We start from the raw sequence: 12,697 nt of genomic DNA, 5'->3' as shown, positions 1-12,697 counted from the left end.
TCTTTGCGACCTTTTTATTAGCGAAGGTCATTACTATACGATATGGAATTTTGGCATTTTTCCCTTTTCTCAAATGTGTTATTAAGGTGGCCGAGAGGATCTGCCCGGCGCAACAGCAATACCGAATTCAGTCTACGCCGACGAACGGAGAACCCCCCCCCCCCACACACGCACCCCGCCACCCCCCGGGGACAGCGGATCCGGATCCGCTAACCGAAATCCAGCCAGGCGACGGGCGCAATTGCGCAGCGCCGCGTGAAACCGGCCGGGCTGGAAACGGGGCAGAAAAGGGGAGCCGCCGCAGCGACCCCTCGGCCGGCCGCCCCGCGGCGCCGCCCCGCCTCGCCCCCTCGCCGGGGGCGGCGGGCGGAGGCTCGCGTGGGGCGGGGACGCCGCGCTCCGCCCCGGCCTGCGCCGCCTCCCCTCGCGCGCTCGCAGCTGCCGGACGCGCGCGGGCCCTGGCGCGGGCGCGCCGCCGCCCACGGGGGTCCTCGCGGTGGGGGGCCCGGAGTCCGCCGACCCGCCCGTGCCCGGCGCCTGGTGAGCCCGGCCGGCCCCCGCCCCCGCCCTCGCCCGCCCTCTGCGCCGCGCCCAGCTCCATCCCCCCGGCTCCCCTCTCCGCCGGCCTCTCGCGCGCGCTCTTCTCGGCCTCCCGGCCCGGCGCGGCGTCGCCTCTCTCCGCCGCCGGGGCCCGCGTGCGGAGCCGCCTCTCCGGAACGGGAGCCCCCGCCGCCGCCGCCGCCACGTCTCCCCGCCGCCCCCGTGCCCTGCGGAGAATCCGCCCCCCGTCTTCCGCGCCCCGCGCCCTCCCGCTGCCCCCCGCGCGGCGCGCCGGCCTCCCGCCCCAGCCCGGCGCGCCTCCGCCCGCGCGCCCTCTCGGTTCGTCCTGCATTCGCCCCCCTCCTAGCCCTTCTCAGCCTCGTCCAGCCCCCTGGCGTTTAGGGCGCAATCCTGCGCACGTTTAGACAGAGGACAGCCCTGCAACTCCCAGCGTGCCCCGGGGCACGCTGGGAGTTGCAGGGCTGTCCTCTGTCTAAACGTGCGCAGGATTGCGCCCTTATTCCCTCCGATCCTCTCATCTCTCCATCACCGGCTTCCTCCCCCTCGTTCTTCCGCCTTCTTTTCCCCAGCGTTCAGCCCCATTTTCTCCCCCTTTCGTACCTTCCACGTTCCCCTTGTCCCTGCTGCCCTCGCCCCCGTTCCGCCTCGCTTTCTCTCCTTCCTTCCCCCTCCTTTTGTTCGTTCCCCCTGTTCCCACCAGCTAGCTTGATGTCCTCTTTCTCTCTCTCTCTCTCTCTCTGCAGACGCTGCCCATGGATACCAGCCCCCCAACGCCAGACCCTGGGGGCCCGCGGAGGGACTTCGCGGCCCCTGCGTCCGAATCGGGGCCCCCATCCTTTGAGTGGCTGCTGGGGCGGCTCGGGGCGGGGGGCCGGCCCCAGCGCCTCCGGTTGGCCCTGACCTGCCTGCCGTGCCTCCTCCTGGGACTGGGGGGCGGCTCGGATGCCCTCTTCACTCTGACACCCCCACGCCACTGTCGGGATCCCAATGGCACCAGGCTCCCCGAAAACACCACCTGCCAGGACCCCCGCTGCCAGAGCTGGGACTACGGGGGGCTCCCAGCCCTCAACAGCAACCCAGTGACTGAGGTGAGAGCCTCCCCTCCCCTCTCCCGTTGCCCTCAATGTCCTTTTTCTCAACCATACCCAGGAGAGCTGGTCTGGTGGAGTGGATAGAGTGTTGGACTGGGACCAAGGTGTCCTGGCTTCAAATCCCCAGAAAGCTCGCCGGGTGACCTTGCTTCCAGTCACTATCTTTTGGGCTAGGCTACCTCACAGTCTTGTTGGGAGGATAAAATTGCTGGAGGGTAAAGAACCAGGTGTGACGCTTCTGACTTTCTTGAAGGAACGACAGGTTATGATAAAAAAACAACAACACGCGCGCCTGAAATCTCTCGCTCCTGTGCCTATGTCCATATTTCATTCTTTCTCCCCCACGCAGCGCGTTTAATTTTAGCCACGGCCAAACCGGTTTTCATTGCAGGGCTGTGCCCTGGATCACATGAATAAGGGGAGAGTGCCCTTCCTGTGATTAGATCAGAGGGGTGAGTGACTTCCAGCCGCTAACTACTACGCTCCCTTTGCTTGTAAGCCTCATATAAACGTTTATTATCGTGACTACTCAGGACTTAATTTGAACCGGAACTCAGGGCCCTGGAACATGTGAAGAGCCATGGTGAGAAGAGTGCCTCTGAGCATATGTAGAGAACATTCTCCCCACCCAACCACCACTGGGTAAGCACTGCCAGTTCCTGCAGCCCAGGACTAGAGAATGACCATGGGGTTCCAGGTCAGAGGACGTAGCTCACTTTTTAGAATTCTTGCCCCCCGCTTCTTCCAACTACTGGTTCTCTCGTAACAAAGAGATACACCCATCTAGGAACACTTCTGTGTTCTGTCCTATATGCAGAGTTATCCATTATTCCACCACGCTTCCCCTTCTGATCTTGATCTCTCTGTCCCTTCAGTGGTCCCTGGATTGTTCTCGGGGCTGGGTCGTCCCCTTGGAGCAGCTCTGTTTCCTCCTGGGCTTTGCTGCTGGAGCCCTTTTGCTGGGCCACCTGGCTGACAGGTAAGTAGAGGATACGACAGCTGGAATAATTGAAGGGGGCAGAGGTTAGGGAAAGCAATGGAATCTTTGAGAAAGGAGGACGAGACGATCAAGACCCTGGGAAAGTTAAGGTTATAGTGTTGGTCTGGGACTCGGGAGATCCGGGTGCTCGTTCCTCCTTGGCCATGAAGCTCACCGTGTGACTTTGGGCCAGTCACTGACTTTCAGCCTAACCTGCCTCGCAGGATTGTTGTGAGGATAAAACAGAGAGGAGGACTATCTAAGCCACCTTGGCTTCCTTTCAAGAAGAAAAAAGGTGGTATATAAATGTAATCATATCTATAATAATAATCGTTATTATTAACAACAACAACAACTTCTGGGAGATAAGCGGAGTGATCCATTGCATGGGGTTGGTGTGAGATTCTGGGGTGGAGCAGCCGGCCAGCGCATCCAAAGCTCCCTGCAGCCAGAGGGGGATGTTGTGGGAGGACTTACTTCCTCCACACCTTGACTCCAGTGGGAGGGAGTGAACTATGACAACTCCAGGGCTGTTAGGGGCAAGTTGGGGGAACGAGGGAGAGTTAGGCCTGGTGGATCCAAGCCCCACCTCCCATACATCCCACTTTGGCCTCTGCTACCAGAGAAACACAGCTGGCAGCACATCTCCTGTGGGCGGAGCTTTCCATTGGCGTACTCGGGGTGGGGGCGGTCCTCCAGGAGCATAAACGGGGAGTAAACCTTTCTTCAGCATGTCACTTTTGGAGGGGATTTTGAACATTTTCAGATCTCACGTTTGAAACTGGAGTCTGAGGGACTGACCCAAGCAGAAATTAAATGCTAGACCTTGGGGATGAAAATGAAGGCAGTGATGTATCACCCCATCAAATTAAATGTAAACCTTGGTCTAAGAAACACCACCAACAACAACAAACTCAAGCAGTGGAATCCTATGCATGTCTACTTAGAAATAAGCCCCATTGAGGTCAGTGGAACTCATTCCTGGGTTTCAGCTGAAATCTAACAGCAGCCCTAACTGGTAATATTGAAAGAAATTTGAACTTAGAAAATATAAATTAGAATACCGTTCCAGCAGAGCTATTTAAAATCCTAAAAGATGATGCTGTTGAAGTGCTGCACTCAATATGCCAACAAATTTGGAACACTCAACAGTGGCCACAAGACTGGAAAAGGTCAGTTTACATTCCAATCCCAAAGAAGGGCAACGCCAAAGAGTGTTCAAACTACTGCACAATCGCGCTCATTTCACATGCCGGCAAGGTTATGCTCAATATCCTACAAGCTAGGCTTCAGCAGTATGTGAACCGAGAACTACCGGAAGTACAAGCTGGGTTTCGAAGAGGCAGAGGAACTAGAGATCAAATCGCCAACATTCGCTGGATCATGGAGAAAGCGAGAGAATTTCAGAAGAACATCTATTTCTGCTTTATTGACTATGCTAAAGCCTTTGATGGTGTGGATCACAACAAACTCTGGCAAATTCTTAAAGAGATGGGAATACCAGACCACCTTACCTGTCTCCTGAGAAACCTGTATGAGGGTCAAGAAGCAACAGTAAGAACCGGACATGGAACAACCGATTGGTTCAAAACTGGGAAAGGTGTACGACAAGGTGGCATATTGTCGCCCTGCTTATTTAACTTATATGCAGAGTACATCATGAGAAACACCGGGTTGGATGAATCACAGGTCGGAATTAAGATTGCTGGGAAAATTATCAACAACCTCAGATACGTAGACGATACCACCCTAATGGCAGAAAGCAAAGAGGATCTAAAGAGCCTCTTGTTGAGGGTGGAAGTGGAGAGTGCAAAAGCTGGTTTGAAACTCAACATTAAAAAAACGAAGATCATGGCATCTGGCCCCATCACTTCCTGGCATATAGAAGGGGAAGAAATGGAAACAGTGACAGATTTTATTTTCTTGGGCTCCAAGATCACCGCAGACAGTGACTGTAGCCATGAAATTAAAAGACGCTTGCTCCTTGGGAGGAAAGCTATGGCAAACCTAGACAGCATAGTAAGAAGCAGAGACATCACCTTGCCGACAAAGGTCCGCATAATCAAAGCTATGGTTTTCCCAGTAGCAACGTATGGCTGTGAGAGCTGGACTATTAGGAAGGCTGAGCACCGAAGAATTGATGCCTTTGAACTGTGGTGCTGGAGAAGACTCTTACGAGTCCCCTGGACTGCAAGGAGGTCAAATCAGTCCATCCTAAAGGAAATCAACCCTGAGTGCTCATTGGAAGGACAGATACTGAAGCTGAAGCTCAAATATTTTGGCCACTTAATGCGCAGAGAAAACTCTCTGTAAAAGACCCTGATGCTGGGAAAGACTGAAGGCAAGAGGAGAAGGAGGCGGCAGAGGATGAGATGGCTAGATAGCATCACCGATGCAACGAATATGAACTTGAGCACACTCCGGGAGAGAGTGGAGGACAGGAAGGCCTGGCGTGCTATGTTCCATGGAGTCACGAAGAGTCAGACACTACTTAACGACTGAACAAAAAACCAAATTTGAATGAGAATTTGTTTGAGAACTCTTTTGCGCACATTTGTTTCAGCTTTGGTCTGTACTCCTAGTTCTCTTGCATTTGTAATTCTTCTCATTTGCCCACCTTTGCGGGCCTTTTCTGCAGTGGCCCCACACCTCTGGAATAATTTGCCATCGAGGGTCCACCGAGCCCCATTTTTGCAGTCTTTTAGGAAGGTCCTAAAAAACTTTACTCTGGCCTTCCGTTGATTATGTTTTATCAGACTGAGTTGTAGCTGCAATTATGTGGGAGGGCTCCTGCTTTGAGAGGCGGCCGAGAAATATTTAAAATAAAATGAATAGGCCAAGAAATATTTTAAATAAAGAAACAAAATTACAAGAGTTAAAGTGCACAAAGGTTTTGTTAAGCTGAAGTGACTAGCCTCCCTGTCTGGCTCATCAGTGTGGCTTGCCTCTTCTGCAGGAACAACTATGGAGGCATTGGGTTGTGTGTGGGGGGGACATAGGGAAGACTCAGACAGCTTGGGATAGGAAGGGAAGACAGAATGGCCTGTGGAGTAACCTCTCAACCTCTTTGTCTTTCTTTTGCAGTGTGGGCCGGCGTGGCACCCTCCTCCTGGCACTTGCTCTTGGTTGCCCCGCGGGTATCTTGGCTGCATTTGCAGCGTCTCCCTCTGTCTTCATGTTGGGTCGTTGCCTCTGGGGAGTGATGCTGGGGGGCATGCAGCTTGCCCTCTACCTTAGCCGTGAGTGTCCTCTTGTGGGTGCCTTAGCCCGACCTCACGCTTCCTTGCTCTTTTGCTTCTCCCTGGCTTGCAAACTTGAGTTGCTCAATTGGGACAGCTCATCAACTTTGGCCCCAGTCGTAAACACAAGTAAAACTTTTAAAGATTATCTGGCAGAGCTCTTCTTCACATGACCCTATCTACTGAGATAAGGTGGGTGGTGACTGAGAACTGGGCCTTCTCTGAACTAGTGTCCTGGTTTCAGAATTCCTCCCTTTCAAGCATCCCACTCTTATCAGTGTCAGGTGACATGTAAAAACTGGGGTTTTAGTCTAAGTCTTTTAACTTGGGATTGTGCTATGTATTTTGTAAATTTTTGTGTTGCCTTTCGGCCCAAATAGAGCACCCAAGGCAGTGTACAGTTAATGTTTTTATGTGTCTGCTGTTGTTTACCATTGTTTCTCCAGCTGCTGTTGTAATCTCTTGCTTTTAAATTATTTTAATGGTTTATTTGTGTTTCGGAACTGGGGGAGCCGCCATGGAAATAATGGATTTTTTTTTTTAAGGACTACTCCCTGGGAGGTAAAGTCAATAGAAATTAAATGGGCTTGATTTTGGAGTAGAGATGCTTTGGTTAGGGCTGAAAACTTTAGAGCACAATCCTATGTATGTTTAGACAGAACCAGTCCTACAGCTCTCAGGAAAAGGTCCTAGAACTCCCAGCATTCCCCAGCCAGCCATGCTGGGTGTTGTAGGACTTGTTTCCTGTCTAAACATGCATAGGATTGCTCCCTGAGTTGCAGATTGGAAACATGCTCCTTGTTCCTTTTGTCTGTCCATTCCTTGTTAGGCTTGGAGCTGTGTTGTCCTCCACAGCGGCTGCCTGTAGCCATGGCGGGGGACCTGCTCACGGTTGGGGGCTACTTCCTACTTCTGGGGCTGGCTCTGGCCTGTGGCAGCTGGCGGATCCTGCAGGGCGTGATGTCGGCTGGGCTGGGCCTTTGCCTGCTGTATGGGTAAGCTTGGGACTGTGTCCCTAAAATCTCTCTAAGCGCCCCGCCCCCATACCGCCCTTATGAAGCTCGTTCTCTTCCAAAATTCCATAACCCCAGTTGCAAAAAAGCACTGCCTCAGTCTAGAGCAGGGGTGGTCAATTTGGGGAAGTCCAGGAGTCACTTTCGCCCCGTGGTGGGTGCTTGAAAATAAAACCAAACTTAAATTATAACATTTTATAATTGTTATTATACACAATTGTATATGTGTCATTATACACAGTTGTATGTGTGTGTATATGTTATACACACACATACACTCTCTCTCTCTCTCTCTGTATGTATATATATAATGTAATTTGTGTGTGCGTGTATAATTTAAGTTTTGATTTTACTTTCAAGCACCCACTGGGGGGCAGAAATGGCTCCCGGACTTCCCAAAGGCATTTGTAGTGGCTATAGAGTGTGGAAGGCATCAAAATTAGCTTGTTTAAAAGCCAAGTTTGACCCATTTGCTGCAAACACGTTAAGCTTGACACTTTTGGCGTTCTGTAGCCACTATGAATGTTATTTCCTGCCCCCCCCCCAAAAAAAACACAATTGTATGGTTTGGGGGCTTTTTTACTGAATTGGGGGGGCAGTGGGGGGCTCTTAGCACCCATCAGGCTCCTTGCCCCTCCTGATTTTTATTTTATTTTTAATGATTTTTAAACTAGCATTTCTTTAATTGGGAGGCTGGCAGGCTGCAAAGCGAAGGGCTGCCTTCCAGTACTATCTTTATTTGGGTTCAAAAGGTTGATGTTATGCTTTGGAGCTCAGACTCCCCCCTCTGCCTTGGGGTTAGGTTCTTGGGCAAGTCGCTTTTCTTTTCATCTCAGCAGTTTGCTTTCTGGGAAATGATGGTTTTACAATCGGCCGTGCCCACTGTGGCAGCCATTTTGTGAGGGCACCTGTGACCCTCTCTCAAAATTCCAAATGTGCCCATTGAGCCAAAAAGGCTGGGGGCCTCTGGCCTTGGTAGTATTTCGTAAGCCCCAGCTAGGTCCTTCCCAGAAGTCTCTGCCTAATCAAATAAGCCGCTCCCACACAAATCCTTTAAGCTATACCTTAACCACTCCCATCAATCAGTGTGCCACCAAAATGCTTGCTCAAATGGCTTCAGGACCTAATTTGACCCAGTCTGAACTCTCAAACCTATTTACGGTCTTAGAGGATAGATATGAAGTCAGAGTTCTTTAAAAATATGTTTTGAGCATGTGAAGACTCAAGAAACACCCTTCACCCCTGGAATTCCCACCAGCCCCGAGTCCTCTGCCAAGGACATAAGAAGACCTCTGCTGGATCAGACCAATAAACTACAATAAAAACAGGACCATCGATAAAACAGTGTCTGGAATTTAGTGGCTTAGTGGTTAAGACGCTGAACTGCAGACCGGAAGGTCGGCAGGACAGCAGTTCGAGACCCGAGTGCCGCGTGACGAAGTGAGCTCCCGTCTTCAGTCCCAGCTCCTGCCAACCTAGCAGTTCAAAAGCAAGAAATTGCAAGTAGTTAAATAGGTACCACTTTGGCGGGAAAGGTAACAGCGTTCTGTGCACCTCGGTGTTCAGTCATGCCGGCCACATGACCACGGAAGTGTCTTCGGACAGCGCTGGCTCTTCGGCTTAGAAATGGAGATGAGCACCACACCCTAGAGTCGGACACGACTGGTTGGGGACATCTTTACCTTTACCAGGATCCAGGTGCTGATGGGAATCCCACAAGTAGGACATGAGTGCAATTGCATTCCCCCGCTTCATTTCATTTCTTATATTTCTATACCGCCCCACAGCCAAAGCTCTCTGCAGTTCACAAAAATGAAACATGCAAAGAAGTGATTATAAGGAACAAATATAACTTGAACATTTGTTTGTAAAAGCAGACTAGCAATTGGATCAAATATTTTGCGTTTTTTTATTGCACCCTGTCAGCACTCCAAAAAATCCACTGGTAAAAATACATTCTTGGTGCCCCCTGAAAGATGAGCAGAGGTGGAGACAGAGTAACCTCCCTTGAGAGAGTGTTGCAAACTCTTGGTACTACAACCAGCAAGTCCCTGCCCCTCATATCCCTTTCCAGTAATCCCTCGTTGCCTGGGGTGAACAGAAATTAGACCATGGTGGACTGCTGGCAAACTTCCAGGGGACTGCCTAGCAACTTCCAGTCACTGAAATCGATGGGTCTTGATGGAACTTGCAAGGTACTTTGTAGGTTCTTAAGCAAGGATGCTTCGTCAGGTTCACTTGATACCAATGAGTTGCACCTCAGCTGTTAAGAGATCCTGACGATGCGCTACCCACCTTAGCAGACGTGCAATTCTGAGGTCAGCCTATCCCGATTGTTGGATTTGCAGGGTCTGTGCTTCCACCTGATAACCCTGGTTTTTCCCCCTCTTTTCTTCCTTAGCTGCCCTGGATTGTACCCTGAATCACCCCGTTGGCTCTTAGCCACTCGGCGAACAACTCAAGCCAAGGAGATTCTGATAGGCCTGGCCCAGGGTGCTCAGGAGTCTGAGGCACAGGCAGCGCTCGAGGGTGAGTCTCGGAGTGACCCAGGGGGCCTTTTATCCCAAGGGTGTTGACTAGGCGCCTCTTGTTGCACAGGGCCCTATCTGGATTGGATTGCCTCCATCCTACAGCAGGGGCATTGGACCTCTGAACTTCATTCTGCCCGAGGGCCAAGTTCACTCTCGTAGAAGCTGTCAGGGGCCACATTCCGGTGGTGGGCAGGACCAAGGCAAAAGTAACTAGGCTCCAGGAGAGACATTTCAGCCTTTTAGGATGGGGAAGGAACATGCGCAACAGTTGGGGAAGCAACAGTCTAGGAAAGAGGGTGGGGCCAGTGGAAGGGCGGCATGGCCAACTGAGGAACCGTAGGAGGTTGGATTGGGACCCAGGCAGGCCAGCGGTTCAACACCCCCGTCCTACAGCCTTCCTCCCACCTGCCCCCTCAAAACAAATGTGTGTGTGTTTGTAGGATTGTATGAGTAGTTGTGCCTCTCTCATGGAACTCCCTTCCCTTCTGCTCCCTCTCCTCAACTCTGCCTCTTCCTCCACTTGCAAAGAACTTGACAGTGCCTGCCACCTCCCTGCTGCCGCCCAGATCTCACTCCATGCCCTCCTGTCCTGCAGAAATACCTGGAAAAATGTTCTCATCCTTGGTTTCACCACGTAAGTTGACTCTCGCTTGCCCCCGAACCAGAAGAGAATGGGATGGAGGAACAGGAGGGGAGGGGAGTAGGGGCAGCTGTGCAAGGAGGAAGCTCTTCTGAGAACAGGAAAAAGCTGGCATATGAGAGAGGCGGTGACGCCTCCCTGAGAAGCCCGCTTGATGCTTCCTTGTTCTCGCTGGCTTGTGAGCTGGGTGGGAGGGCCAGACACCAAGATCCTGACTGTTCCTCAATATGGGGAACGTAGTTTAGGGCTAAGCTTTTAAGGTATGAACTGCGATTTTAAAACTTTTAAAGTTGCCTTTGGGATTTCTTGGCTGTGTCTGGCTGTCTGTTAATCCTTTTGACGACTGCTGTCTTAATTGTGGCTGTTGGTTCTGTTTTCTTTTTGCTTTGATCTTTTTCTTATTTTATATATTTATCTCACACACACACACACACACACACACACACACACACCACTAAATGTAATAAAACCTTTAAGTGGTTCACATATAAATATTAAAATCACATTGAAAATACAATATTAAATACGCATCATTTCAAACAATTCCAACTGCAGAAAAAGCAAAACAAGGACCAGTAAGAGGGAGCAGCATGAGCAGGCACAGCCTGAGGAAAGCCTGGGTGAACACGTGTGTTTTCAGAGGTGTTTGAAAGATGCCACATCTTCTGCCTCCTGACCTGCGTGGGGGAGGGTTTCCCAAAGGTTGGGTGCTGCTACCGAAAAAGCCCGCCATTGAGGTATGGCCTGGCGGCATTCCATGAATCTTGGAACGACCCGCAAGGCCTCCTCTGGCGCTCTTAAAGGTCGCCTGGGTATGTAGACGGGACGGCACTCTGCTAGGTATTTTCTTGTAAGCTGCTTTGGTTGTTTTTGCAGAAAAGTGAGATGTAAACTAGCCGCCGTGTTCCTTTCTTTGGCATCCTCACAGGCTCATTGCCCACGCCATCTGCCGCTGTTACCAGCTGGCCTGGGAATCCCTGGAGGATGCACACGCAAAGTTCTACCTCTCCTACCTGCTGTCAGCCGGCATCGCGGGCATCGCCTGCCTCTTCCTGTGCCTGAGTGTGGACCGGTATGGACGTCGCGGAATCCTGCTGCTCACCACCACGCTGACCGGCATCGCTTCCCTCATCCTGCTGGGCCTGGGAGAGTGTAAGGGCACCAGGACACTCCACATACCTGCTAGCAGGTTTATCCATGGCCACGTTTGCTGGGAATCGCCATCCAACACCTCTGGAGGCCCCAGGTTGGGGAGGGCCGCATTAGGGCGATCGCTGAGATGTCAGCGTATCAGTGATGCTTATAAGAACACAAGGAGAACCCGGCTGGACTAGACCAATAGTCCATATAGTCTGGGGGTACAGAATTTCAGGCCTATGGGCCGTGTCTGGCCGCCTGAGGTCCCCAGATGGCCACACACCCTTCCCCTGGCCCCACCCACTCTCCCCCGACTGCCAGTGGTTTGGTGTTTTCCTGGCTTTTGTGCATTTGTTCCCCCATCTAAAAAGTTGGAACACCTCTTCTCATGTGGCTTAGTTACTGGCAGGAGGTAAACTGAGGCACTTTATATATAATACAAATATTGGAAAGGATTTTTCTTGTTTTAATTTGTACGCTGTGTTGAGGTTTGTTTTTAATAGAAAAGCATTCTGTTAGAAATTAATCAAACTTCTCCTTCCTTGGTGGAGAAATGTTTTGAGCCAGGTCTGGTGGGTTCAGGCCGCCACATCCGCCTGTGGACCCTTTTCATGCGATTTCTGCCTTTTTAACATTGGTCTCCCTTTCTTCCTCTGCCTTACAGATCTCAATGACGCTGCACGGAGAACATTCTCCATCCTCGGCCTGTTCTCCTCCCATGCGGCAGGGTCGCTCAGTATTTTCTTTGCCTCTGAGGTCATCCCCACCGTAATCAGGTCAGACAGGAGAGAAGTTGTGTGACGGTGGGAAAGGGGCTCCTGGGGTAGAAATGCAGAGGCTTAAGGGACAGACCTACTTTTGAAATCTGTACTAGAGCCTTCCCCAACCTGGTGCCCTCCAGATGTTTTGGACTGCAACTCCCATAATTCTCAGCCAGCATGCTGGCTGGGAATTATGGGAGTTGCAGCCCCAAACATCTGGAGGGCACCAGGTTGGGGAAGGCTGCTTTCCCCTCCCTTACCGTCCAATCCACCCCTCTTTGCATCATCTGTTTGGCCAAAGCTCAGCTGCTTCCCCCCTCCAACCTTTGTATCTTCTTCAAGTTTCTAGCCCTCATATTGTTAAAGGTCTTTGTCCTTTACCACTCTTGAATCTCCCCTTATTCCTCTTCCCCTCTGACTACAAACTCATCCGCTATTGACCTCCTCACCCCGAGCCACTTTCTCATTTCGAGATCCACCTCAAGACCACAGCTGTGTTTTTCTGGAATCGTGCCACACAACCACAGAATTCAGTAGTAGGACAGAATTCGATTTCATAAAATCTGTGGTGTCTGTTTTTTAAAAAAAATTATACAAGTTTCTAAGTCCTTAATACTGGGAATATAGGCTTGAAAGCACATAGCCGTGGATCATTGAAATCTTAAAAGGTAGGAGTGGGAGAAACGGATGGGTGGCAAGGCTGAGGTTTTCTAGTGGCTGGGTGCATCCCTTACTTCAGTGTCCT

The 12,697-nt window shown here is 51.2% G+C and overlaps 1 protein-coding gene across 1 annotated transcript in view; it reads left to right on the top strand.

Annotated features, from left to right (window-relative positions):
* The first annotated feature begins 396 nt into the window (after positions 1 to 396).
* SLC22A17 (solute carrier family 22 member 17) overlaps positions 397 to 12,697 on the top strand; it is a 16,243-nt gene continuing 3,942 nt past the window's right edge. The window contains exons 1-9 of the mRNA XM_084806502.1: positions 397 to 540; positions 1,305 to 1,649; positions 2,528 to 2,631; positions 5,716 to 5,870; positions 6,700 to 6,865; positions 9,285 to 9,412; positions 9,943 to 10,048; positions 10,983 to 11,206; positions 11,856 to 11,967. Coding sequence (XP_084662628.1) covers positions 1,314 to 1,649; positions 2,528 to 2,631; positions 5,716 to 5,870; positions 6,700 to 6,865; positions 9,285 to 9,412; positions 9,943 to 10,048; positions 10,983 to 11,206; positions 11,856 to 11,967 — 1,331 coding nt within the window. The 5' untranslated portion in view covers positions 397 to 540; positions 1,305 to 1,313. The remainder of the gene's footprint in view (positions 541 to 1,304; positions 1,650 to 2,527; positions 2,632 to 5,715; positions 5,871 to 6,699; positions 6,866 to 9,284; positions 9,413 to 9,942; positions 10,049 to 10,982; positions 11,207 to 11,855; positions 11,968 to 12,697) is intronic.

The sequence above is a fragment of the Heloderma suspectum genome, chromosome 6 (assembly GCF_057233095.1).
Source record: "Heloderma suspectum isolate Gila_16-S chromosome 6, 16-S_ref, whole genome shotgun sequence".
NCBI lineage: Eukaryota > Metazoa > Chordata > Lepidosauria > Squamata > Helodermatidae > Heloderma > Heloderma suspectum.
Note: the sequence above shows the minus strand (reverse complement) of the source record. Positions and strands in the feature narration are given on the sequence as shown.